Here is a 24678-nt window from a genome sequence, read left to right as displayed (position 1 = left end):
GACTCACAGTGTCAGAATCTGTTGTTGGTGTAATTTTTAAACTACTCCTAGAACTACTTTGCTGAATTTCTCTAGTGTGGGGTTTCAAGCAGCTGTAAAATTTTGTTTTATTTGTTGGAAAAAAAGCTATATAATTTTTCATTTGGATAGAAATTGTGGCTCTTAATTAAAAAAAAATCAAAGATGCATCTGTTTAATCATAAATACCAGCTAATACTTCTGAAAACAGGCTTCAGTGTTTTGTTCAGCGATGCAAAATTCTCAGTGGGTGTTTACATTGTAGTATTAGAATGCAAATAATTTTTTTTACTAAAATATTATGATTTTAATGAATTTAGGCTGTACCAAAGGCTAGTGCAATTTTTTGGAAGTCTATTTTCAGTTTCAATTCCTTGTGAAACATTCCATTTTAGCAGATAATCAGAATGAATTAAAACAAAAAAATGGCGTTTAATTTTTCTAAAATTCCTTCTTGTAATCAAAATTTCTTCAGAGGTTATTTTTTTCTTAAAAAAAATATCCAAAGCTTTTTTTCCCCTGAATCTTATGGTAAAACTGTAGCTAGTCTCTTTGTTTTTCAAGTAAGTTTTGTTGAAAGGGCAGAATACACAAAACAGCGTGTCCGTGTTGCTGATGAACTGCAAGATTTGTTAATGATACAATTAATGAACAATGATAGCAACCAGGGAAATATCTTTCATTGCTTATTTTGACAGACAACTCCTAGTGAATTACTTTTTTTTTTTTTTTTTTAGTTGAAGTCCTTAAGCAGCCCACTGATCTGTATTTTAAGCCTTTAAGAGGGGACAGCAGGTTGTGTGTTTGGGGTTTTTTGTGTTTTGTTTTGGCAGATAGAGGCTACAAAGTGTGGATGAGCAAAGTTCTGTTGTGCACTAAGGTCCTTTTATTTTCTCATCCTTTCCTATTCTTTTTTGAAAGACAATAGGCTTGATTCTGAAAGGAAAATGCAAGGAATTGGGTTTAGATTATCCTACAAACAGGGTTATCTCCCAGCATCTGCCCTTGTTAGTGGGATGTGTAAATAGGGCTGTGGTTTGCATCTGGGCTCCTGAAACTGCAGCAGCTTTGAAGGTGTAACTTAAAGTCATTGCTAAGTGACGCAGAATTGGGATGCAAATCTGTTCCTCCTGCTGGTGTACCTGCCTTTGGTTTGAGTGTAATCCTTGAAAATTTGTACTGAAGTCTTCTCCCTCCTCCTTCAATAAGAACAGGGTTAGTGAGCTGAACTTCTCTAGGTTTGCAGGGGGTACCACTCGCTTGTTTGCAATAAAATAAAAAGAAAACTGATTTTAAGACTTCTGGATCTAAGATGATGTCTGTGCCTTGGGTACTAGGCGACATATGTTAGCTGGTTGATGAAATGATTGAATTTTGTTGAAGGAGTACAAGTAAGCAATACTGTCCCACTGAAATGGGATTTCAAGAATTTTATTCCTAGTACTGTGGATTCGTGCTGCTTCATTTTCCTCCTCATTTAAATTTATGCACCTTTTTTTCAGTATTAAAGTCTCTGCAAATGTGCAAAATGTTGCAGAGTTTTACAAACCAAGGTCCTCACATTCAGGATCTTACAGTTCTTCAAAACAGCTTTAATAAAACGAATGTTGTGTACTTAATTCTTAGTCATGCTCACAAAAGGAAAAAAAAAAGTTGAATACTTTTAGTGAAAAAAAATTTGAAATATGGCATTGATGCACCAGGATCTCTTCAAGCCGTCTGAACTTGGTTCTCATGTCTTTGTTCTGTTGTTTAATGCTAATTGGGCACTGAGTTCGCTCAGTTTTCCAAAAAAAAGGCATTTGAACAACCATTCTGTTAATCATTCATCTCTCATAACTTAAATATTCCTCATTTCATAATCGTGCAGAAGTTTAAAAGTAAACTATTACTTTTCAGTAGCTTTTCCGGGCTTCCAAGCATCATTCACAAAAGAAAAGAAACCTCAAAATGTAACGAATTTTTAAAACTGTGACTCGTACTGATCAGCGAGTCATTAGGAGAATTTTTATCACAAATTAAGTCAGCTTCGTAAGGGTCGGTTCTGAAAAACTGGAAATGGTTCGTACAAGTTGGCATACCCTTGTGTAAAATGTGCAATTGATGTGCTTTAGTCTCTGCTCTTTTTGTTTTTCTGAAATTTTACCAGTCCAGGCACAGAATTTACTCACCCACTTGTGTCATCGTGATGGTGAATCATGAGGGAAGCAATCTTTTTTTTTGTAAATATGTTCAAAAAGAATTATTAGCCCCTGGCTATTAAAGGAAATAGACTTAGTAGAGGAGAGCGAGCTACTTTGTTTCTTTGGTCTCTGCGTTTTCATAAATTCTGAAGATTAGAAAGCTGTTATTTTTTTAATTAGGCTTTAGCCTGGAAAAGGGAATATCGTGTCAGGATACTTGGTCATTTGGAGAGATGATCAGTTTGCGAAGCTGTCTGTGTGTCTCTTGGTGTCTGAAGTGTGTTTTACTAAATCCTGCCTGGAGCAGAGTGTAAAGAATCAAAACTTTGAAATTTAGGTGACTTTTTTAATGTAGAAGACAATAATAATTTATTTAAAATTAAAAAAAAAAATCGTTCTCTTTGAAATTAAAATGGCATTTGTCAGTAATAGGAACTCTCCCATGGTTGGAGTTAGGGGGGTTGGTGTCTGTACGTGGATCAAACCTTGGGATCCTTTGGATCGTGTGTGTGTTCTCACACCAGCTGAGCTGATGTTGTTGCTACTGGTAATTTCTTCTGCATAGTATTTTAAGTTTCTGTTTGTTTGTTGTTTTTTTTCAAACAAGTGTCATGACAATTATTGAAGCTCTTTGGGTCTCCTGCTAAATAGCACGGCGTACAGAGTGAAAGAGAAATTGCCCAGGTTGTTTTTGCTGGCAGCCTGGCCAGGCTGTGGCACTGGCAGTGGCAGCTGGAGGCTGCTGGGAGCCTGTCCAGCACCGGCCCCGTTCCGCAGCGGTGGGACCAGGCGCGCCCGTGATCTTTACCCCAAGAACAAGGTGTTCAGCAGCGGCTCGTGGCGTTTGTGCAAGTCGTCTGCCATAACGCGGGGCCCGATCCGGGCCGGGGTTCACGGTCCCGCCCTGTTCCTTTGTTCCCCGGGCCCGGGGGAGGCGCCGGCCCCGCTCGCTCCTGGGGAGGATGACGCACAGATTGGCCTAATAAGGACTTAGTTGGAGAAAGGGGCCGGCTCCTCCGAGGAGGTAGGGGCAAGTCATAGGGCGAGCAGTTTCTTTTTTAACGGAGGGATGACACAAGCACAAGTCATTTCCTTATTAATCGGTTCAAACCAGTTCTTACAGGAACTGCCGGTGATAAATGTGGGACTTCGCAGAAGTCATTCATTGCGTTCGCAGCGCCGCCGCGGCGCGCAGCCCCAGCTCCCTGCTCCCGGGCTCCACGGAAATGCTCCCGCTCCCAGCTTCTCCGTCTCGTAGCAGTGCACCGTCGCTGGTTTGCTCTGAAACATCCTTCTTTCTAAGCACTTTTTGAGGATCTGGGGGAACCTGTCCCTTGCAGAAGTATCAGAGAAAAAGATGAAATACACTTTATTGCGTGGTTCTCTGCTCTCCAAGTAGCAGTGCCCTTCTGAGCTGTAGCTCAGTCCAAACTTTGTTCTGTTTGGGTCAAAGTGGTAAGTTTAAAAAAAAAAAAAATGTTTTTTTGTTTTTTTTTTTCCTCCCCTGTTTTGTCTTGTTCTCTGGGATGAACCTTGCATCAGTGCTATTCCAAGTATAGGTCCTTCTCTTCAGAAGCCATTTCAAGAATATTTGGAAGCTCAGAGGATAAAACTTCACCACAAATCTGACAGTGGCGTGCCACAGGTAAGAACTTCTCTGCCTCCCTCCCCGATTAATTTTTCCCTTCTCTGGCTGCCTTTTGACTTGTCAGGTTTACCGATGCAACTCGTGATTCTGTTTCTCAGTGACTTGCAGTGGCCCAGGGAAGAGATAAAATCTCGTTTTAAAAGCAACCTGGGAATTAAAAATAATACTGTAATTGTACGCAATTGGACTTAAACCTCTTGGGGAATAAAGAAAACAGTAAAGTAAGGCGAATGGCACGTCTTGCCTCTGAGCTGCCTATTTTGAAAGAGATTTAAGCGGAAAAAAGTTACATTTACATGTGAAATGGTGTCAATACTTCAGAAGCCGGTGGGATCTGTGACTTAATGGTCAGTGAGGGAAACAAAATCCCCAAGCCTTTGGTGTTGGAAGCGAAAGGGAAAGAAAAATACGGTGTTTGGAGTCGGTACAAAGGGGCAGAAGTGTCCTTTCATACAAGGTATTTTTAAAAACATGCCCTGAATTTTCAGTGGAGACAGGGCAACTTTGACATGAAATTCCTTAGGATACTGAGGCATTTTAAGATAAAATCTATTAATCTAATTCACAGTTCACATGCAATACTTGCAGCTCTTCTGAATGTTTCTTTGCCCCTTTCTTACCAAAAAAGAGACTAAACTAGGGAGGATCAGGCTGGAATAACTAAATATGCAGATTCCTTTTATGCACATTGAAGTAATTTTTGTGCAGTGCATTGCTGCCCTCCTTTGACAAAAAAAAAATACAAGTTAAGAGTAGCCATGGAAAACACTCAAAGTGGCACTTTAACTTCCAGTGACACCAGCAGAATCGGATGCTAATTGGAAGATAACACAGTATATGCAGTTTAGGGAAAAAAAACCCTGGTAACCAATGACCTTATTGTTTTCTTTGCAATGAACATGACAGGGAATGACAGTCAGGGGTTGCTAATTCCGAACTTTATGAATTGTTAGCAAGGACGAAGCAACACGAGGAATAATAAATCACTAGTAATGATCAAGGATTCATCATCTGCCCTGCGGTGCATCTGGCAAGCCCTCCTGCACTGTCTTTCAAGGGACTAAAGTCAGCTTTACAGAGACCTGCAGGAATCCTGTCAGCTTGCCCTTGGTTCCTGTTTTAATTTGATAAATTACATAGTAAAAAAAATGGTTAGGCTTTTCCCTTTCACCCAGAAAATGGAGAATTCTCCCACCGCGCTGTCCACTAATCTTCATTTTCCCCTTCTGTGTTGTCTTTGTCTCTTCAGGGGGAAAACTGGCTATCGTGGATGTTTGAAAAATTGGTGATTGTCATGGTTTGTTACTTTATCTTATCTATAATCAACTCCATGGCCCAAAGCTATGCCAAACGACTGCAACAGAAGATGTACTCTGAAGAAAAAACCAAATGAGCTTGGAAAAAAACCCTGGGAGTGGGTTTTAGCAGACAGGAGAAATGACACATCTTTCCATACATTTAAAAATCAGCATTATTCAAAATGGGGGAAAACTTTTTAACATCAGTTTTGAACTCTAACAAGTTTTTATTTAATTTTGAAAGTAATTTGGATATTTGAGCAGACGTTTCATTGACAAACTTTAAATGTTAAGGTAAGGTGTAAATGCTTTACAAGTCTGAGTTGTATTAGACAGGATGGACAAGGTGATGTTAAACGGTGTTTAACACACATGTTGTCCATCCAAATTACTTCCGAAACTGATGATTTAATACTCTCCATTTCCTGATTTAACTTCAGACTGACCTAAGGGTAATTTTTTATTTTGAAGGGTGGCTGTTTTGCTTTTTCCGTAACTTTCAAGACCATGAAAATGTATATAAATGAATACAGATTGGATACAAATTGTTGCATGTCCCTCATGGTAAGGCTATTCCATTTGAATTCTCCCGCGTCCCATGGCATTGCACGTGCTCTCGGTTGGAAAAGCCACCCTCCTAAACTTCATGATGTTAGCAGAGATGATGGATGTCAAAATGCTGAAGCTGACATTTTTTATTCTGTATATTTAGAATGAAGTTAAGATAAAACTTTATAAAGTCATCTTTGATCATTCCAGAATTTCTTGTGTCAGTCTTTTTAAGCTGTTTCTTTTCCTCTCCACTTTTGTACGTTTAGTTTCTTTATTAAGCCTTAATCCCATGAACTGCACGCTTTACTCATCCTTCCTGCACAAATGGTGCTGAAGCCCTTTGTTCTTTTTTTTTTTTTCTTAAGATCTTCTTACTTAGCAGAAGGAAGTAGAAAGCTTATCACTTGCTTGAAGTATGGCTCTGTGGTCAAAACAGGCAAGTTAATTAGCCAGTGATACTTGTTACCATAAATTCTTCTCAGATGTTTGCCACTGATTACAGCACCGTGGGCAATGAAGGAGAAGACTGGGGGGAAGAGTAAAGATTCCAGCTGAGAACAGATTTCATGTCAAACCCAGCAATGACGCAGAGAACCTTAGGGAGCCTTAAACTTAGGCTGTAAAAGTCAGATGGTTTTAAAACATTGTTAGGAATCAGTGTGTGTTCCAGTTCTAATGTACACAAAATAACCAATATTAAAATGGATCTCTGCCCTCTTTAGTAAGTAGATATCCATTCCACTGCTGCTGTACACGTATTATTACTCTAATAATTTTTGAACTATTGTTTTTTATTTTTATCTTAAGGGTGAGTAACAAGAATTAATTTGACTTTCAATTAGCGTTATCAAAAGGTGGCACATGAGCACAAAGTAGGTTGGACCTTGCTCTTGCTTAGGTGAGATTTATCCCTGCGTTAGGTGAGGGCAGATCTCGAGCAAGGCGCGAGACTGTGTATTTCGTTCAATCCTGCCTGAATGTCCTCTTGTGTTGCCAACCGTCGTGACATCTCCATGGCTGTACCATCCTGTCGGATAGCTTATCAGACTGATGTTGACTGTTGGATCTCATGGCAACAACAGTCGGTAGGCTGTCTGACATTTTGGTATCTTTCATCTGACCGTTCGCTCATCCATCTCCAACTGTTTTCATTGAACATCAACAGCATATAAATGTTTTTAAGTTTAGATGGAAGTGAGTTCAGAAGTCATACAGTGCAGCAGTCTACATAAGAAACATCTTTTGAAGTTTCATCTCAGTTGTGTGTGAGGTTTGTAATGTTTCTCTTGTATGCTTCTTATATAACTTTAAACATGTTACTGAATGGGGAGGCTTTCCGTGGGGACTTCTCTCCATAGAGCTGCTGACTAGATTAAATTTAAATATCGAAAAGTCTGAGTGCGGGAGGTGGCACAAGATAGTTAAAAGCACAAAGGCTGATGAATTTCGTTTGCCCCTGTGGATTTTTAAAAGATGAACAGCGTTTCTTAAATCTTGGCCCTAGGAGCTTTTCTGCTTTTTGGCCTAAATATGTTCTTTGAAAATAATGTAACAAAGAAAAAATGATAGCTGCGTTTGATACTTCACTTTTTTCAGTCCACTAAAACTTTAATTTTGTAAGAGATCACGTCAGCAGTTCATAGCCGTTTGTTTCAGTTTTTCAGGATACCTGGATTAGTGAAACAGCTGTTTGTTGCTTTCCCCAGTTCTAGTGGCAGCTTTTTTCCTTCAAACCCGCCATTCACCGTAGGGACACCGGCATTTACTTCGCACAGTCCTGGTAGTGTCTTAGGGCCTTTCGTGAGAGTAAATGGCACTTGTGCCATGCTGAGGTCATGTGTGCTGTCAGATTGACATGAGGAGACTGTGTAACAATAATTAAAAAGAACAAACCCTCCTCCTACAGCTCGAGCCAATAAACTATACCTTCGTAAATGCTTTAACGGTCTCCTTGCCTACTGAAAAATCACTAGACAAATTGAAAGCTTTCTCCCACTTTTTATGTCAATAAATGTTTACATACATATAGTGCAAAATATATATATCTCTATTGTTCTGCAGCTCTTGTTTGTATGTGTCCATTCCAATAAGCTATGCTGTTATTTTGAAGCTTTCTAACACTATTTAAAGAAGGGACTGGTCATTCTACTTTCTTCTACCTGTTCAGCTGCTGAGAGATAGTAAGACTTGGTAAAAGGTGAAAAATAATAGAAATGAAATTTACACAAACGCAACGAGGTTTGCAAATTGATAGTTTTATGTTTGCTTAAATAAAAAACAAATAACTGTTTCCCGGTGTTTCAGCTGGATTGTTTCCTTTTCTGTTTATTGAGCTTGGTTGTTACTCTGTGAAATTTGTTGTCCCAAGCATTCTACAGTGAGCGTGAATCTAAGAGATACATCTGCAATTGCATGGTGTGGCTTCAAAGAATGACCCTGAACCTTTAGGACTTCATCTGAAAACATGTATTTTGCACCTTTAATCCAAAGTTTCCTTTTGTTGTACATACTTTCAGTTGCACATTGGAAGCAGTCAATCATTTAGTTTAAAGTGCGTCAGAAAAATCCACAGTGAGCTCTGTTGCAAGAGCAGAAATCTTAGCATGCATCACTGTATTTTTAGCTGATTCTTCTTGCAGTTTAGACACAAAAGTGTCTTGCTTTTTTTCTTGGACTTACTGAAGATCACATGGAAGTAAGTAATAGCCCTTGTAACAACAACTAATGTTTGGTTAAACATCGAAGATGACTTTGAGCTGATACAGAGCTGAGGAACGCAGCTGAACCGCTGCTTTCACGAGCACACTGTAAATAGGAAGCAAAGCAGAAGGCTGGCCGTATTGCCAGCGTAACAGTTCAGAGATGTGCATCAGAGCTGAGGTCGGGCAGGATTGCAGCTGACCTGCCTCTTAATTCCCTCCTTGCTCACTGCCTGACCTGTGAGTTGTGCCTCACCAACAATGTACTTTGAAGGCCGTGCGAGATGTTAGTGTGCTGGTGTGCCCCTCTCCCTGGCAGCCATGACATCCGCCATCAGGGCAAGAATTGTTGATGTAAGCAAAACTAAAAATGTCGCACTGGTCTGTGCCAGGCCGAGCCCAGAGACTGGCACAGGCTGTGTCAGATCGAATCACCCAGTTCCACACTCCCTCGGCTCCATCCAAACCAGCAGGACACCTCATGCTCCCTGTCTCTGCCTGTAGCTTCTTACCTCCCGCTCAGTGTCACACTGTGTTTTTTTTTAAGCAGCTCCCTCTGAAATCACCCAGCTGCCTGTTCATGCTCAAAGATACTTGTTGTTAATACTTGAAGATGGCTTAATGCTGTTCCAGAAAGTCCTTCCCTGCTGTGCTTTTGGGTTTTGTTATTTAATTCATTAGAATCAGGCTTCCTCTCCTTGCAGGCAGTGCTAATTACAAGCACAAATCATGTTTCCCTGATTATCAAGAACAAATATAAATATTAGTGAACAAGATTGGTTGCAGGTGTAAAAATAAGAGGTGATCGGGTGTGTTCCTTGGAGGTAAAAGTAATGCAGTTTTCTTTGGAAAATGCACATGGTTAAAAAATACTTTGTAATCAGCACTTAAAAGATTGAACGTAATTAATTATAAGGTAAGTGAAAAAGTTCTTCAGAGATTGAAAATTCTAAGGGTTTTTTTCTGTAAATTTGTGGGGTTTATTTTTTGGAGGGGAAGAAGTAAAAACAGAAAGTACTTTGCCTGGCCTTCTCCAGATTGCAGCTCTAAGTGTAGTGTGGAAGTGGGAGAGCAGCAGCCAGGGAGGGCTTCCTGCTGGGCTGTGGTCCCTTGCTGGGAGCAGGCTGGTCCAGGTGAGGGTTTAACTGCTGGAGCCTTGGTGGATTGCAGTAACCTCCCCAGGAAACGGAGTGAAACAGTTGCCTTCCCTGTGAAACACTCTGCTAATGCATTCAGAACTAGATTGAGGGTAAATATTTGCCTATGCTCTTACAAGCTCATTTTTAAAAGGATTATACTGAAAAACTCTTGGAGGCTGCTGTGACTTTCCTAATTCAGGTGTCTAAGTGAGGGTATGACCCACTAGCAGTTATTTCTCTATCCATTTCAGTTGGTTGTTGATGCATCCACCAGGCTTTCATAAAAGGCAGCAAAATGCTGGTTTGGAAGTGGCGTGAACGGGAGAGGCTGTAACAACCTGGGGCAGTTGTCCAAAGAGTGGAAGAAGCTCAAGTGCAGAAACTGTCACCAAACATCCAAAAGACATTGACTGCATCACCTTCCAGGTACAAGCAAATGGGAGGAGCCCAGCAGTCTGCCAGGGGCTTTTTGGCATGTCAGGAATTCAGCAAAATGGTGTTTTGGTCAGAAAAGCTGACTGTTACTCTGTGCTGGATTTAAAGCGAAGAGGCTGTTGAGCTGTGAAGTCCTTCAGCCTGTTCACTGCATGTTCTGTGGTGGTGAAACAAATGTGAACCTGATAAATGGGCTGAACTTTGGTTTAGTTTGCCTTTAATGTTGCCCTTTATTGTGGCAGAGGGTTGTTTTATCATTATTCGCTCATGGAACGAGTCAAAGAACATTGACTGCATTAGCATTAAATCAAAGGTCATCTTTCCTTAAACGTCATTTGACGAGCTGGTCAGATACCGGTAAGTAAGTGTGCTGCATCTTCCTGTTCCAGGGGAGTTACTCCCAGCTTAATTGTGCTCCTGATTTCCCAAGAAGCTTAAATGAGTTGCCCAGGCAGCTGGTAATAAGGAAACTGGCTGCTCTTTCCTGATGAAAGGCAAGAGATAGGACTTGTGGGTGAATTGTTCCCTGCCCTGCTAACTGCCCCGCAAGCCACACCCTTCTCCAGTGGCTCAAACTGCTTTTCTGGCCCTATAAAAAGTGCCAGTTGGTGTCTTTGCCTTGGCTGGTCCTGCTTGAGGGGTGCTGCGAGGGAAGGGCTGTGTGTTCAGTGCACGTATTTAAGGCATAATCCACCGGTTTTGTTTTTTTGTTGTGGTTTTTTTGTTGTTTTTTTTTATGCTGATGTTTTTATGTCTGATTCTGCCTTCTGATGAGAGATGGTCGGAACTTTTTCTGTCCTCGTGGCCTTGGGAGTGTGTCATTTAGCTGCTTTTTGCTGTATGGAGTATTGCACTTATCTCAAAGATGTCTCAGATCTAGGCAAATTCCATGAACCACACTGAAGTGTTTGTTAGCCTGGTGTTGCACAAGATTGTGACCACAGGTATGACTGATGACATCAATCTGTAGGTGGTCACCTGTTACCTTACTTGGGTACCAGCTGATCTGCATGATGCTTCTAAGGTCTAAAGCCTTTTCACGGGAAGGTGTCAGCCAGAGCTCTAAGCCACTTGAGCACAGGCACCACCAGTGCCCGGTGTGCCTGGGGAGATTAAACTCTGCCTCGAACCGTTTGGCAAAGGATAAGAAATTAAAGAGATAAGATGTGTTTCCCAAAGCTTTTTCTATCTGTGTGTAATGAACTTGTGGCACCTCTGTTTTCCTTCCATATTGTCAGGAAAGAAACTCTCTTGCAGAAGCTGCTGCTAACTAAACCACATAAATACTTTGTTCGAGGCTCACACTTACGTGTAGAAACCATGTGAGTTTTCACAGGCTGTGTGTCTTTCCTGAGACTGCGTGTTTCTTAGGCTCCTTCCATCTGTTGAAAAGGCTTGAAAAAAGCAGGTTTGTGTGCTCAGTGCTTCTTTTCTGTTTCTGAAAGAAACTGGACCTGCATAAAGAGAAAATAGACATTTAGATTTACAACATCATATGAATCTATCCATGTTCACAAAATCTCTCTGATCTATTTAGAAAGCATGCTTCTCTGTGCCTCGTTTGCTGCAGCTGTTTTCTTGAGAGTTGTAATGTTTAGGATATTTTCAGATTTCATAAAAACAGATTTAATTTCTCTGATTCCTTGATTCTTATGTCTCACCTCAGTTCAGCTGACCTCTCATGACATAGTCACATGCATCCATGTGTGTTCTGTAAGAAGACTCTAGGTGGGGAGCAGCAAGGAAGAAAGAAAATTTTAAGCTTAAAGTAAGGGATGCCAAAAAAAAAACTTAAAAGCAGAATTTCTACTAGATCTGTGCTAATGCAATTGATGATTTTAATCCTGTTGCCTCCCTTGACTTCCATATAAAACAATCTTAAACACTTCTGCATGTGCACAACCACCATGTAGCAGATCACGCTGCAGCATTTGTGCATGAACTAAAATTGTGATGGTTGCCCACGAGGAGCCTGGTGTTTTTAAGGGAAGTGTGGAAATCCGCTGTGCTATCCTTTGGCAACGGATTTCAGGTGTGACTGAGAGGATCGTTCCAACTAAGTGAATAAGGAAAGTGCTGGAGTGTTTGGCAGACCTGATCCTGAGAGCCCTTGCTTAAAACTGCCACTGATGTCTCTCCTCCTCTCAGTCCTTCTTGTAGCCCTGTCTGTCCTTGGTGCTTAGCGATTTTTGGACAAGTTCAGGCCAGTTGACTGGAGTTTTGTTCAGCCTGAGCAGGACCCCACACGTACTAAAGCAAGTTCAGGTTTCTTTTATAATGTAATTGAAGAACAAGCTCCCTTTTGCAGCACGCATTAGGTTTGTATCTGTTGTTTTATCTAACAATAATTCACTGTGAAAATACCGGCTTTGTGGAGAAGCCTGACTAAATCTTTATAGAGGAAAATGTGAAAACCTGAGTTAATGTCTGGTAGGGCGGGAATAGAAGCTTTCTTTGTAGGAGAAAAATATTTGATTGGATTTATGTTCATCAGTTGCCAAATTTAAGTTTTTTAACTGTTTTATCAGTTGCATGAGGTTTCTTCACCAGAATCTCTCCTAGGAAGGAGAAACTGCTAGTGTACAAAGTCAAACTCCCTAAATGCAGTTGCTGACTAGATGACTCGCAATCAGTAGTAATAAAGGGTGCAGTTGCCCCAAGCAGGGTGGGGAGGAAACTCCCCAGTGTTTTCTTCGCAAGTGGCAGAAACGCGTGACAGCCAGCAGCGAGCGCTCTGACATGGAAATGGTGTTCTCCAAGTGAGTGTTGTCTGAGCCATCTGGAGAGCAGTAGCTCTGAACTGCTGCCCGGCTCTCACCAAACTCACTGAGGATATCGTAAGGAACAGCTACAGCTGCCCCTGCCAACCAAGTACGGAGTCAGTATTTTATGACACCTTCAGCGTGTGGGATGAGGCTGCTTTCCATTTGGCTCCTTCCGTGGGGTTCTGCTTACATGCTCCTGTAAATGATCTAGTACAGATTGGAGACTGCTGGGCAAAGGTTCAAATTAAATCATGCCATCTGACCACAATTACACCATTCCCGGGCAACTGAAGTGCATTTTTGGGAGCCTTTAAATAAACATTACGTTGTACATGTAACCAAATATGTACAAGAATAATTTTTGCAGAACGCACCCATTTAAATGCAAATATACCATAGGAGATGGTATTTATTTCTCATCACATATAACTAGTGAAACAAAAGCTCACGGCTCACGGAAGCTCAAGCAATGTTTATTCTTTTTTTTGGTATTAACCAGTGGCTTACTTTAGTTAGTTTCTCTACTTACTGCTCTTGCATTTAAAATAGGAATCTTGGCCTAGAGAGTGTCCTCATTTTACTTATTTTTCTATCTTAAGGTGTAACATTCCATGTTTTAAAAATGTTGCTTTTAAGACTAACAGACAAGAAGGTTTCTGCAACCTGATTCACTCAGATAAGCGCAGTGGGCTGTGCCTTTGTTTTATACCACTAGAATCTCTCAGATTTAGAATCTATCAGGCTTGTATGAACCATGGGGTTAAGGTTTAGACTTCTTCCATGACCTTTATCATGGAACGTATTTATACTCCTAAAAATTGCCTTTGAATTTCCTGTTCCCCAATGAGCAGAAGCAGCCCCTCTGATCTCTTATCTCAGGCTATCTTCACCTTTGCCAGTGTGATCCCTGTGGTTGGCAGTAACACTTGGCTGAAGCACCACCCTCTGTGCAGCTGTTTGTGCTTCTGGGAAAGGGTTAAGCAGGTTCTGCTGATTCACGGAGGTAGGTGACTCATTACCCCACCCGGATGGAGGGGAAGTGGCTGTCTGGAGGGAGAGGATTCATACAATGTGAAGTCAGAAGGGACCATTGTGAGCTTCGAGTTTGACTGAAAGAGCCGGAAATGCTCTACGGTTAAATTCCGGATTATCAGCTTTACATCCAGGCGAGTTAAAAGCTCTCGACTGTCCGGGCTGTGCTGGAGCGTGGGCAGAGGTGGGGTAGGAAGCCAGAGGCAGGAGGCCTGAGGAAGAAGCCTGCAGTGGAATTTGCTGCCTTGGTAAAGCTGTGTCTGGGCTGCCCTTGAAAGCAGCTCAGCTCCTTTTGGAATTTTTTTGTGCCATATCAGGTCCATGAGTCACATTTCTGATGTCTCCTGTGTGGTTTTTGAAGTGGTGTCCAGCAAAACGCAGACTTCTTTAAAGTACACTTTGATGTCTGAGAATATTTCCCTTTGGATGTTTGGTGCCTCCTATTGATCTCTGTTAGATTTATCAACAAATGCAGAAGGAAATGAGTTAGTCATTCAATATCCTTTTGTACCTTAGTATTTCCCAGTAGTTATCAGCTGGTAATTTGAATGTAACTTCCTTCTTATTTTGATAAAATCCTAGTTGTTGTGGAAACCACAGATTTTTGCCCTTAATCTTGAGCTGTTTTCAGTTTGGTAAATCTATGCAGGTAATCCTCTGAAAAACCCCTCGTGTATTTACACTAGGGTTCTGTCCTTTCTGTACTGCCAGTCAGCCTAACCTTACAAGCACCAATATCTACTTACATGCAAATAAATTGATCTGTAACTGCACTAGTGCCCTGTCACTTGCCAAACAGTTATTATGTTTAAAGTATTTGCAACAGGTTCATTTTTGTTCCTGTTTTTCTTGTGGCCCAGTAAAAGTTACCCTATTCATTAAAGATATCTGCTATAGTTAAAGTCCTTGAATCAACTTCCCAGTGAGCTGCACCTGTCCCATTACAAAAAACAAGAGAGATTTGGTGCATTGTTCCTTGGTTTATGGACATCCTGCGGTAGTTTGCCTAAAACTAGCGAGGTCAAGGCCACTGATGCTGCTGTCCCTGCCTCAGTGAGCAATTGGCTTGTGCTGACCTTTGACCTACCTCATTAATTTTAATTTCTAATGAAAGAAAGGCCTGTTGCCAGACTCAGACTAGTTACACAATTAATTTTATCAATAAAATAGAAAATGACTACTCTGCCTTCTAATGTAATTGTAGACGATGAAAACTTGGTAATATCTATTAACTTCCTGTCATTTTGACCCTCTCATCTCCACATCCTGGGGAAAAAAACAAAGGAATCCAGCCATAGATCAAAAAATGACGGCTTGGTTTGGGAAAGGGTGTGAGAATTTCAGAACTGAGGTCGGCCATGAAAAACACTAACAGGAAAAAGCCTAGAGATGCCTAAACCAATTCCTGTCAATCTCTTCTCCAGAGCCACAAAAGGGATTATAACAGCCAATACAACAGCTGCACTTTCATTTTCACCTCCTTTCTATTTTTTTGTAGTTTTGAGGAATCTGTGCTGTCAAAATTTGGCTGATGCTTCTGATCCTCTGTTGCTGCTTCGAACAACTTTGTTTTCCCATGGACATAGGAGTACTTTCCCTGAATCCTAACTGTGAACAAGTTCTTGCAGAAGTATCCTCGTTAAGCATAATGAACCTGTTGGCCCAGCTCTGTCTTTGAGCTGCTGGATCTTTTCTCTCTGTTTCATATAACTACAGATTAAATAAGGAAGTCTTTATTTTCGCTTTGGGGTTATACATGTTAGCTGTGTGCTGTGCTTCCTGATGTGGCCCAAATTCTGCTATCAAATGTAAACGAACAAAGCCTCCAAAAACCCTGCTCCATTAACTAAAAATGACCTAAGAAATGTACTTATAAAGAATGGATAAATGGGTCTGTGTCATTCATAGGTGTAATAAGCACCTGCTGTATTTGCTTCATGGCTCACAATTATAAATAGGAAGAGATAATGTAAGGTTATTTCTGCAATAAAGTTACTTATTGATGTATCAGAGCAATAACCTCTTGCTCTCTTCCTTGTTTCGGAGAGGACTGATCTGTCCTTAGCTTTTTAAAAACCTCTTTTACCTGTCCTGTGGAACAATGAGGAAGAGTATGCAGTCCTGGGACTTGGTCATTTTTTTTCAGACATGGAGTTACCTATTCTCATTTCTGAAGTTGTTCTCAGTCTGATAGCTGTTGAAAACACCAGGGAAAATTACTTCTATGTTGCTAAATATCCTGTGCCTTTTGAAGGAGGAAGGAGAGAGAACCTCACCATACTGAATCCTTTCCTGACCTTTTGTTCCTTGCAAACTTGAATTGCCTGTGCTGTTTATCTTAACCTCTTGTGCAATCTTCCCTCCAGTTTCTTCTGTGAAAATACCCAAGTTAAAGACAACGGTTGAAAGTGACAAAAACACACCATCAGAAAAGCCCTTTTGGTTAGAACAGTCCCCCAGCAATGAGCTGCCAGGAAGTGATTTAGTGGAAAAAAAAAATCACAAATAATATTCTATGACAAAAGTTATATGTCGTTTTCAACTTCCAAAGAACTCAAATTTTACTGAGCAGTACAGGGCTTGAAGTATGGCTGGATAGTTCAACTATCATTATTGTGTCTTCCTCTTTTGAGAGGGAGCTCCTGAAACAGGAATTAGAGCAGCTGAGTGAAAACAGACAGCAAACCAGACGGAGTTGTTGGATTATGTACTGTGGTCTGCAAGAAGAATATTGTCAAAATGTTTTTTGTCACAAATGTGAGGTGTCTTTTTAAATGAAAAGTTATTGGGTATATTTACCCTGTCTGCTTTCTCCTCTTTGCCTTCCCTCGTGTTCTCCCCACCCACCCCACAAATGATTCTCACTCACTTGTGTGTTTAATGATTTACCTGTTGAATTGAAGCACTAATATAGCTCTTAATTTACCCAGGTAATTTTTCTGCATGAACCAGGACTAGACTCAACTCTAATGTGTGCTGACAGTTGCCCTACTACCAACAGGCAGCTGAAACTTTTTTTTTTCTGAAAGGCATGAAAGATTAACACTGCTTGCTTATTAAGCTGCTGTGAAATTTATCAGAATCCACTGTGGCTTGTACTGAAACAACAACCATGCCAGTGGATCAGCGATTGCTATGGGGGTATTTGAGGAATTGGGAACTCAGCCCCAGTACTTACTCATTTTCTTCAGATTCAGTTGTCCGGTTACTTGAATCTTGTCAAGAAGTCTGTTTGCTATTCCAGGTGTCGTGTGCCAGAGCTGCTTTGAGAACAGGTGCTCTGGGCGGGGATTTTAGTGCTTCTGTACCTGGCCTGAACAAAAGTGAAGAGGTTGATGAACCCACAAAAGGAAATAGAGATAAGAGTAACACAGAAAGTCTGCTGTGCTCTAACCGAAGCCTAGCAGAACTCCAAGGTCACCTCTGCATCTACCACTGTCTTAATTCATTAAAGATTTAAAGTCTAAATCAGAATCGCTAACAAGATCTCAATGTGGACACCATCAGCCACATTAGCATCTTCAGCATGATGCTATGTGTGTGCTCATCTTCTAGTTCAAAGCCCAGAAGCCTGGCACAAAGCAGCACTAAAACCTAAAAGTAAATATTTGATTTTTGATATTTGTCCACTTGTCAGGGGAAAAGTCCTTGAGACTGATTTTTAAATTTTTATTTTTGGCATGCCTATTTAATAGCGAGTGGGGCTATTTCTATGGGAGAGCAGTGTGACGTGGGGGGAGGAATGGCAAGAATGGCAACAGCTCTCCCTACCAGTAAGTGAGAAGCTAACCGAGGCAGCAGAAAGCTTGGTGTTACAGCACAATCCTTAAGTCTCCCGCCCTCTTTTGTGTTAGGAGCATCCTGCCGGTGCCCCCACAAGCTATTGCAATCTCTTCCTCCTGTCAGGCTGGTGCAGCCGTGTCTGCAGCTTTGCAGCGGCACCACCTGGTGGTCCTGGTAAAATTTGTGTGAAAAAAGCCCATTTCTTGTATCGACTTTTGAAATTATATGATATATTATTATATTATATTGCAGACTCTTATATCTGAAACCTATTAGCAAGTCTCCTCTCAAATCTGTTTAAATAAATAACAAATTAATTAAAAAGCTTCCTGTTTCTAACTTATAGGAAGAAGAGCAGGAGTTAAAGTTTTGCCTGAACCTACAGTTCACCAATAACAAGTAGCCAAGACCTCTGATGTGCTATAGGGTTGTTTTTTTTTTTTTTTCAAGTGGTAGGCAATACCACTTGAAAACATGGCACAGTGAAATGGCCAGAAAATCACATAATTCATTATAATCTCTAATACAACTTGAGGATGACAAGAACATGAAGAACCTTTCATACCTTCTTTAAATGATGGTTCAAAACTTCCGCTATTTTGTCAAGGTTAAGGTCCCTAAAATAGAATTTAAGTCTTATTTTGCATTAAAAGGAATGTGTGGCAGACTATAGTCTCTTGAATGATACCCAAATGGAGTTTGGATTAATAATTCTGCTTTTTTTGTGTGCATTTTTAGCATATTGATGCATTCTAGGGTAAAGTGTTATCATGAAAAATGGGAATTGGAGGATCAGGAATGCCTTACTACTGTAGTCAAGCACACATTGAATTTTTATCACACATTACTTTATGATAGTTTAGATGCTGAGGGTTTAGTCTGGAGAAAAATCCTGCTGTATAAAGATTCTTTATGAAAAATATCCAAGTGCTAAAAATGATGTTCAAAGACTTAGCTACAGTACATAGCGAAAGTATTGAAAAATAACTATTTATTCGATATATTAGATATGAATAATACCTGCCCATATTAATATATTCAGTTCTGATCCAGTTCTTACTATTCTAACACACACACCCCGTTTACAAGACTGAAAAATGGCTACAGTCCAGTAATTATATACTTCAGGAAGCTGGTGGAAGGTTTTCCAACGCTGGGTTCTTTCAGGAAAGCTCTTATTTCAGACCATTAAAAAAAAAAAAAAAAAAAAATCAAAGGATGGTGTAACTGGAGATGACTTGTTCCAGAGCTGTGAAGCTGTCCAGGAAATCTTCCTCTTCGATTCCAAATTTAGTGTACTGGTGAATATAGGCTCTGTGTGTTGAAGTCAGAGTAGGAAAATGAATCAGTGAAGTGACACATGAAATGAGACTGTATAGTCATCGTACAAACTTCAAATGAAGACTGGTTTCCACCCAACAACTATGCTGGTTAGTTTCTACTGTGCTCTCTTGAACTCATTTTGTAATTCATAACTATTGGTAAGTCATTACTTGTTTCTAATAGCTTTTATAACTTTGTGTACTGCTTAAGGAAAGAAAATTGCAGCTAACAAAACTGAGCTAACTGGGAAATGAAAGGAGAAGTGATTTTGAAATAAGAAAATTTATAGATTTGAGATGCAAAACCTAAACCTGTGTGTGCAGGATAGCTTGCATGTTGTCACGGGTGTTTTTGTAACAGGTGGTAAAAATAGGAGCACAGCTAGCGGCATCAGTTTTCCTCTTTTGGCTTTTAACTGCAGAATTCATGTGCTAGAAACTCATGTTCAGCAGACATCTGCTGTGACATGCAGTAGTCTTGGCTTCACGATGATCAAAGTAGAGGCAATTATTTTCTAGATATCTTGGTTCTAATGAAAAAAGCAAACTAATAGCACAGGAGCCTTAGTAAACACACAAATCCTCTAAATGCTTCTGAACTTAGCCAGGTACTTTTTTCCCAGATTGTGCAGCGTGTCTGTACACAATTTAGAAACTATATGATCAGTAAAAGGGTTTCTGTGTGTTATTTTTAGAATGGTCACATTGGAATGCACTAAATTTGGGGAGCTTTAGTACTGAAAAAGTAGTCAAATTGACACGACTAGAATATGTGGTCTCACCCACAGAACATGAGCTCTGTTCTGTGTTCCTCACCCTGCCATCATGTTTCCAGCATAAAAATGTTTCCACTAAAGTGTGGGAACAGTCTTCAAGCTTATTCACCATTACTTTGCTTTGCTGAAAGAGTGAGCTGTATTTACAAAGATTTTGCTAATCGTTGTTATAAATGAAGTATCAGCATAATTATTTTCACTTACTTGGAAGCAAACATATTCCAAGCTTTTCCTACCACATTGTCAAGAGGTTTCAGCAGGAACTGGCTATTGCTGACCAAAGCAGCAGACTTCTCGTACTTGTTAAATGCTCTTGGTGTTTTCCATGCATTAAAAGCGTCCTGAGGGCTTAGCCAGGATGTATATAGTGAGGGATCTTGGAAACCTCCTGTAGTAGAAATAAGACAGCCCTTTTGACAAATGTAGAGCTACAAGCTCCTCCATCTTGATCTCAGTAGTCCTGTGTGACCTCATCGATGCTTGGCAGATTGATTCAGGCCTTGGGAAAAAACCTGCAATGGTCAGCCTCTTGAAAATATAACTGTTTTAAACAAATTTCTTAGATTATCTAGAAGCATACTCTCATACCAATACTTCATCTGCAAGCTACACTCATCACTCTAGAAGCAGCTAAATATATTTTCAGGCAATATAGCCAAGAATCATATCATTTATAGGGACTTCAGTCTCTTCCTCCTTCCCTGAAGCGCTTCAGGAAACAGAAGTCTCGGTTGTAAACACAACAGCCCTAAGGAACGAGACAACGTGGCCTTGGACATCAAAATGTTTCTACAGGGAATACTGACCTTAGTAGTCAAATATGTGGCCTTGTTTTTTTTTTCACTTTCACCAGATATTGTTGCAAAGAAAACAGTGAGATGTGAAACAAGAATCACGGAGGCACTGTTTTTTTCCCTCTTACCTAAGTCTACACCATGTGTATCTTTTCCTCGCAGGATAACCAGGTTGGCAATGGAAGTATTGAAATGCAGCGGCTTGTTTGTGGAATGACTGGAGGGGACGGAAGAGCCCAGACGTGGCGGTCGTACTTGCCAATCAATACCTGTGAGATTTCAGCAAAGCAGACACATAAGACAGTTAATGTTTCATGAAACACGGCTTCAGACTAGCTGAGGAGTCCGATGGTAACTAACACTGTGCCCAGGCTGAGATCATATTAGGGTTTGTATATTCTGCATGTTGGTTAAGCAGCAATTACACAATTCTTAGAGAAAACCAGTGCTAATCCAGCAGCATTTGCCTGGTAGTCACTAGTCTCACCAGAGAAAACGAATACTCGTTTCTATACTTAGCAATCTGCCAGCCCATTCTTTGCATAACTGGAAGCTATACTGAATTCCCCATGTAAATGATATGGGAGTTCCAAGCGTGACTTTTATTAGTAGAAGGTGTAAAAAGTAAAAGCATAGCAGAACTAACTATCCAAGGAATGTTCCAAATGAATCACATAAATTAAGCGCACGGCCAAAAACTCCGTTTGCTTTGTGGATTTTCAATAGTTGTAATTAACTGAGATGTCTGGGAGCAAAACCAGGGCCAAGCCGGGAGCTGCTGTGGCAGCTGAGGGAAGAGTTGAAGGAGCAGCTGGCTCTCCAGGAACAAATTCCTGCTGTCAGAGGGCAGCAACTCATTTCTGAACTGACTGAAGCCAGTCAGTGAGCCCCACAAAACACTAAGTTTATTTAATCTGTAACTATCTGTGGAGTGAATGCTTTTTACCTTCCTCCATTTTAGCATTAGCGATGAGCATCTGCCTTAAATGTTTGATGAGTCCGGGCCAACTGAATGTGCTATAAGCAAGGGAGTTTTCTGGCATCTGGGGTATGTTACGAAGACCCAACATTTTGAATTCGGGATGTGGAACTAACGTCTCCATTAAGTCTCCTGGAAAAAGAAATTAACAGCTGCTCACGTTTGACAAAGACATTGCATAGGCTAGCTAAAACAGGAGAAGAGAGTGAGGAATTTTACAAACATCTAGCAATTTAAGGTAAGGAAAAAAAGCAGGATATATAAAGTTTTGATCTGACAAATACAGGGACACGTATCAGACAAAATAATGCAAACTTGCTACCTACTGCTGAGTTCCATACAGGCATGTTAGTAGCTCTTATTTTACCAGACTTGTCTTGCTTTATCGTCTGGCTCAACACCTCAAAGACCCTGTGCACTGCTAAAGAGATCGACAGACTATGTGAAAGTCTAATTCTACCAGCAAAACTCTTGGCAATATGGGTAACTTTCTCTAATCCCTTAAAGACACCAACGCCAGCCTGTTGCTACCAGGTTGCACACTAGCCTGTCTTTATCTGAGCTAAACACAAAACTTTCATTTTCTTTCAGTTTACACAAACTTTCAACCTAATGTGAAATGTAAAACTCCATCCAAAATGACTGTCCTGCACAAACCTCCTCTGAAACGTAAATAGGTACAAGGGTGTCTGTAACCACTTGAAAAAGAAGAAACAGAGTTCTTTTGGTAAAGAATGAAACCAGAAGCTGGGGGATCTATTTTTGACTCTGCTACAAAATGGGGATTGAACTTCAGATTTAGTCTTTTGCTTCACTTTTCCTATCTTAAAACTTGGGATGTATCCAAATGCTTGAGTAAAGAGACTGAAGAACTTAAATTCACAACATGAAATTATTACAGAAATTGTGTGCGAATGCATTAGGCAGCTGTATTTTAGTTAGATACCTAATGGGTTTCTGCTGTAGTGTAAGCCACCTTCTGCTGTGTAAGTGGGCTGGAAAACGCTCCCCAGTTGATGTGCAATGACTTGATTTACATCCCTGAAGGAGATCTGTTTAATATTCATCAGCTGAGCACAGATCTTGTGGATGACATCATTTTCATGAACAAGAAGGGCATCTGCTGACTGGTACAGATGTGACAGAGTCAAAACAGAGTTGTAGTTTTGAACAATGACCTGGAAACAAACAAACAAAAACACACACAAATGAGAGTCAAACAACTTAATCGCTTTTCAGTTTATAATCCTCTGGCTCCTGTTATTTCCTCAGTTATGATTTAGGAAGTGATTAGTTTTCAAAGTGCAGAATGAGGTCAGGAGCTAGCAGAGCTTTTTCACAGAGAGCAAGACCTGTGAAAATCGCTTCATATAGACATGGTAGAATGAGATCTGTCTGGGAACTGACTGGCGTAACAGAAGATTTCCAGTTAGCTAATAAAGCTTCTCATGAAACCGCCTTATACTTTAACACTTATATTATTAATTTTTTGTTTTGTGAAATGACACATGTCAAATGTTAGGCAAACAATTCATTAGCTGTGTTACTTTCTGTCATGTTGAACTTTTAAAAAGTAAAATGTACCTCTTTTCTAGTTTATTTCAGTCACGGATGTTTTATGTTTAGCAGTAAACAGTGATTATAAACTTGCAGAGTACCTCTGGGAAATAGGACATTCACCTCACCAGTGCTGTAGGGCCAGATAACATGGTTTAGTATAAATGAGGTTGGAAAAGCATCTCTCAAACACTGGGTCACAAACGCTCCCAAGCCAGATCCTGTACCACCAGCCATGCTCATTATTGTGAAAAATCCACCAAGTCGATCACATTTCTCTGCTTCTTTTTGCACCAGATTCATTATTGCTTCTTTATGTCTAGGCCCGTGAACAGAATAACTGTTGAAGAAAAGAAAAAACAGTGAGTCATGGCAGGTTATATCCAAATAAAAGCAGGAAGGTGAAGCTATTCATAAAGGACACTTATTATTATTTCTGTAACCTGGCATTATGTCAACCATTCAATCTGCAGTAAACAGTCCTCATTTGACATTTATTTTGCACACCAGCTGTTTATAAGCTGTGGTTATTGTTTCCCATTCTTAAATCAAATATATATTCACTCTATTCTAAAAAGTTACATTTGCACTGTAAATACCAATTTCACCTGCAAAAAGCAGTGTAGAAATTCTGCTGCTATATATGTTGCTACTCAAAAATAAATCAGGTACCTCGCACAGCTGCAATAGTACTGCTCCTAGAGAGTCCAGACAGCTCATTAGCCTCTACAGCTCCCTTAGTGGAGCTTGAAACAATTGTTCGTACCCGTTTGCCCAGTTGTTCCCAGATCCTTGCTTCTGGCAGAAGTGTGACCGATCATCGTATTTCCAGCAGCCAGACCTGGCAGCTATTGACAAGGTTTGGCTGATTACTTTAGGTTCCATGTCAATGAGCACAGCTCGGGCAAGAGGTACTGGATAGGAAGAAAAACAAAACTAAGAATGACATGCCAATATTGTAACTTGTTTACAAAAGATGGACAAACTTGCTCTATGGCCCAAATTGTATTCCTCTCACCCATGTAAGCCGAACTGTTAACTTAATGGGACAGCGCAGGCAGGTACAGAAAGCAGTACTTGGCAATGCCCTGGATTTCTGGAGAACCATCTATTGTTCCAAAGACAAATCTGAACTCTAGAGACCATAGATCTTTCAGGAAAGAAACCACTTTGTGTGTTTGATAACACCAAATTCAGATACTCCAGGCCCTACTCCATGGTATAATCTACCTACAGTCGAAAATGCAGATATGTGGAAGGAAAGATTATTTATGTACATATTTTCCAGCTGTGTTACTGGCACACTTGCTCTGTGGTCTCAGACACTTTACTGCACTGATTCTGCCTCCATGGTTGTTAGAAATGTTGTGAAGGCAGAGAGTTGTGACAATTCTTCAAGATTGAAGGTAAAACTCTTTCTTCAACTGAAGGTAAAAGACTTTTTATTATTTCTGTACTCTTATCTGTATCAGGCTGGAAACCAGACCCTCTGTAGGAAAAAAACCCCAAACATTTAAATGCTGTACCTTCAGATTTCTCCTCACTGAAAAAACGTTCTTTGCAAGCATCACGGTAGGATTCATTCTCCTTCTTGGAACACAACCCATGTGTGCCATGGACATCACTGGAGATAGCGTTAAACACCTCATGACCAATCTGATTACCACACTGACCGAGCTGGACTGTGACTATTGACAT

The 24678-nt window shown here is 40.4% G+C and overlaps 2 protein-coding genes across 9 annotated transcripts in view; one reads left to right on the top strand and one right to left on the bottom strand.

Moving 5' to 3' along the window:
- The window catches only part of VMP1 (vacuole membrane protein 1), a 67242-nt gene extending 61341 nt beyond the window's left edge, over positions 1 to 5901 (top strand). For all 5 annotated transcript variants that reach the window (XM_086624415.1, XM_086624417.1, XM_086624414.1 and 2 more), the window contains 2 exons: positions 3744 to 3846; positions 5099 to 5901. In XM_086624415.1, the coding sequence (XP_086480541.1) occupies positions 3744 to 3846; positions 5099 to 5242 (247 nt within the window). In that variant the 3' untranslated portion in view covers positions 5243 to 5901. The remainder of the gene's footprint in view (positions 1 to 3743; positions 3847 to 5098) is intronic.
- A 12862-nt stretch (positions 5902 to 18763) lies between these two features.
- On the bottom strand, positions 18764 to 24678 carry TUBD1 (tubulin delta 1). 4 transcript variants are annotated; one of them, XM_086624684.1, is made up of 8 exons: positions 24507 to 24678; positions 23747 to 23894; positions 23104 to 23320; positions 22370 to 22601; positions 21391 to 21555; positions 20573 to 20713; positions 19855 to 20038; positions 18764 to 18866 (listed from the first exon to the last, which is right to left on the bottom strand). In XM_086624684.1, exons 1-8 carry the CDS (start codon positions 24676 to 24678, stop codon positions 18764 to 18766), a joined length of 1362 nt encoding a protein of 453 aa, XP_086480810.1. The 4 variants fall into 4 exon arrangements, with proteins under 4 accessions (XP_086480810.1, XP_086480812.1, XP_086480811.1 ...); XM_086624686.1 differs by lacking the exon at positions 19855 to 20038 and having other exon boundaries at positions 18764 to 18872; positions 20566 to 20713; XM_086624685.1 differs by lacking the exon at positions 21391 to 21555.

This window comes from Tauraco erythrolophus, chromosome 21 (assembly GCF_009769465.1).
Source record: "Tauraco erythrolophus isolate bTauEry1 chromosome 21, bTauEry1.pri, whole genome shotgun sequence".
Lineage (NCBI taxonomy): Eukaryota > Metazoa > Chordata > Aves > Musophagiformes > Musophagidae > Tauraco > Tauraco erythrolophus.
The sequence above is the reverse complement of the archived record's forward strand: the minus strand, read 5'-3'. Positions and strand labels throughout refer to the sequence as shown.

Excerpts from the sequence above, each read along its gene's own strand:
- TUBD1 (XM_086624684.1), bottom strand. The coding sequence starts at position 24,678 with ATGTCAATAGTCACAGTCCAGCTCGGTCAGTGTGGTAATCAGATTGGT. Across the intron at positions 22,602-23,103 it reads GGCCCTACAGCACTGGTGAG|GTCATTGTTCAAAACTACAA; the intron begins GTGAATGTCCTA and ends GTTTGTTTCCAG. Across the intron at positions 18,867-19,854 it reads TGGAATATGTTTGCTTCCAA|AGCCTATATTCACCAGTACA; the intron begins GTAAGTGAAAAT and ends TTCAACACACAG.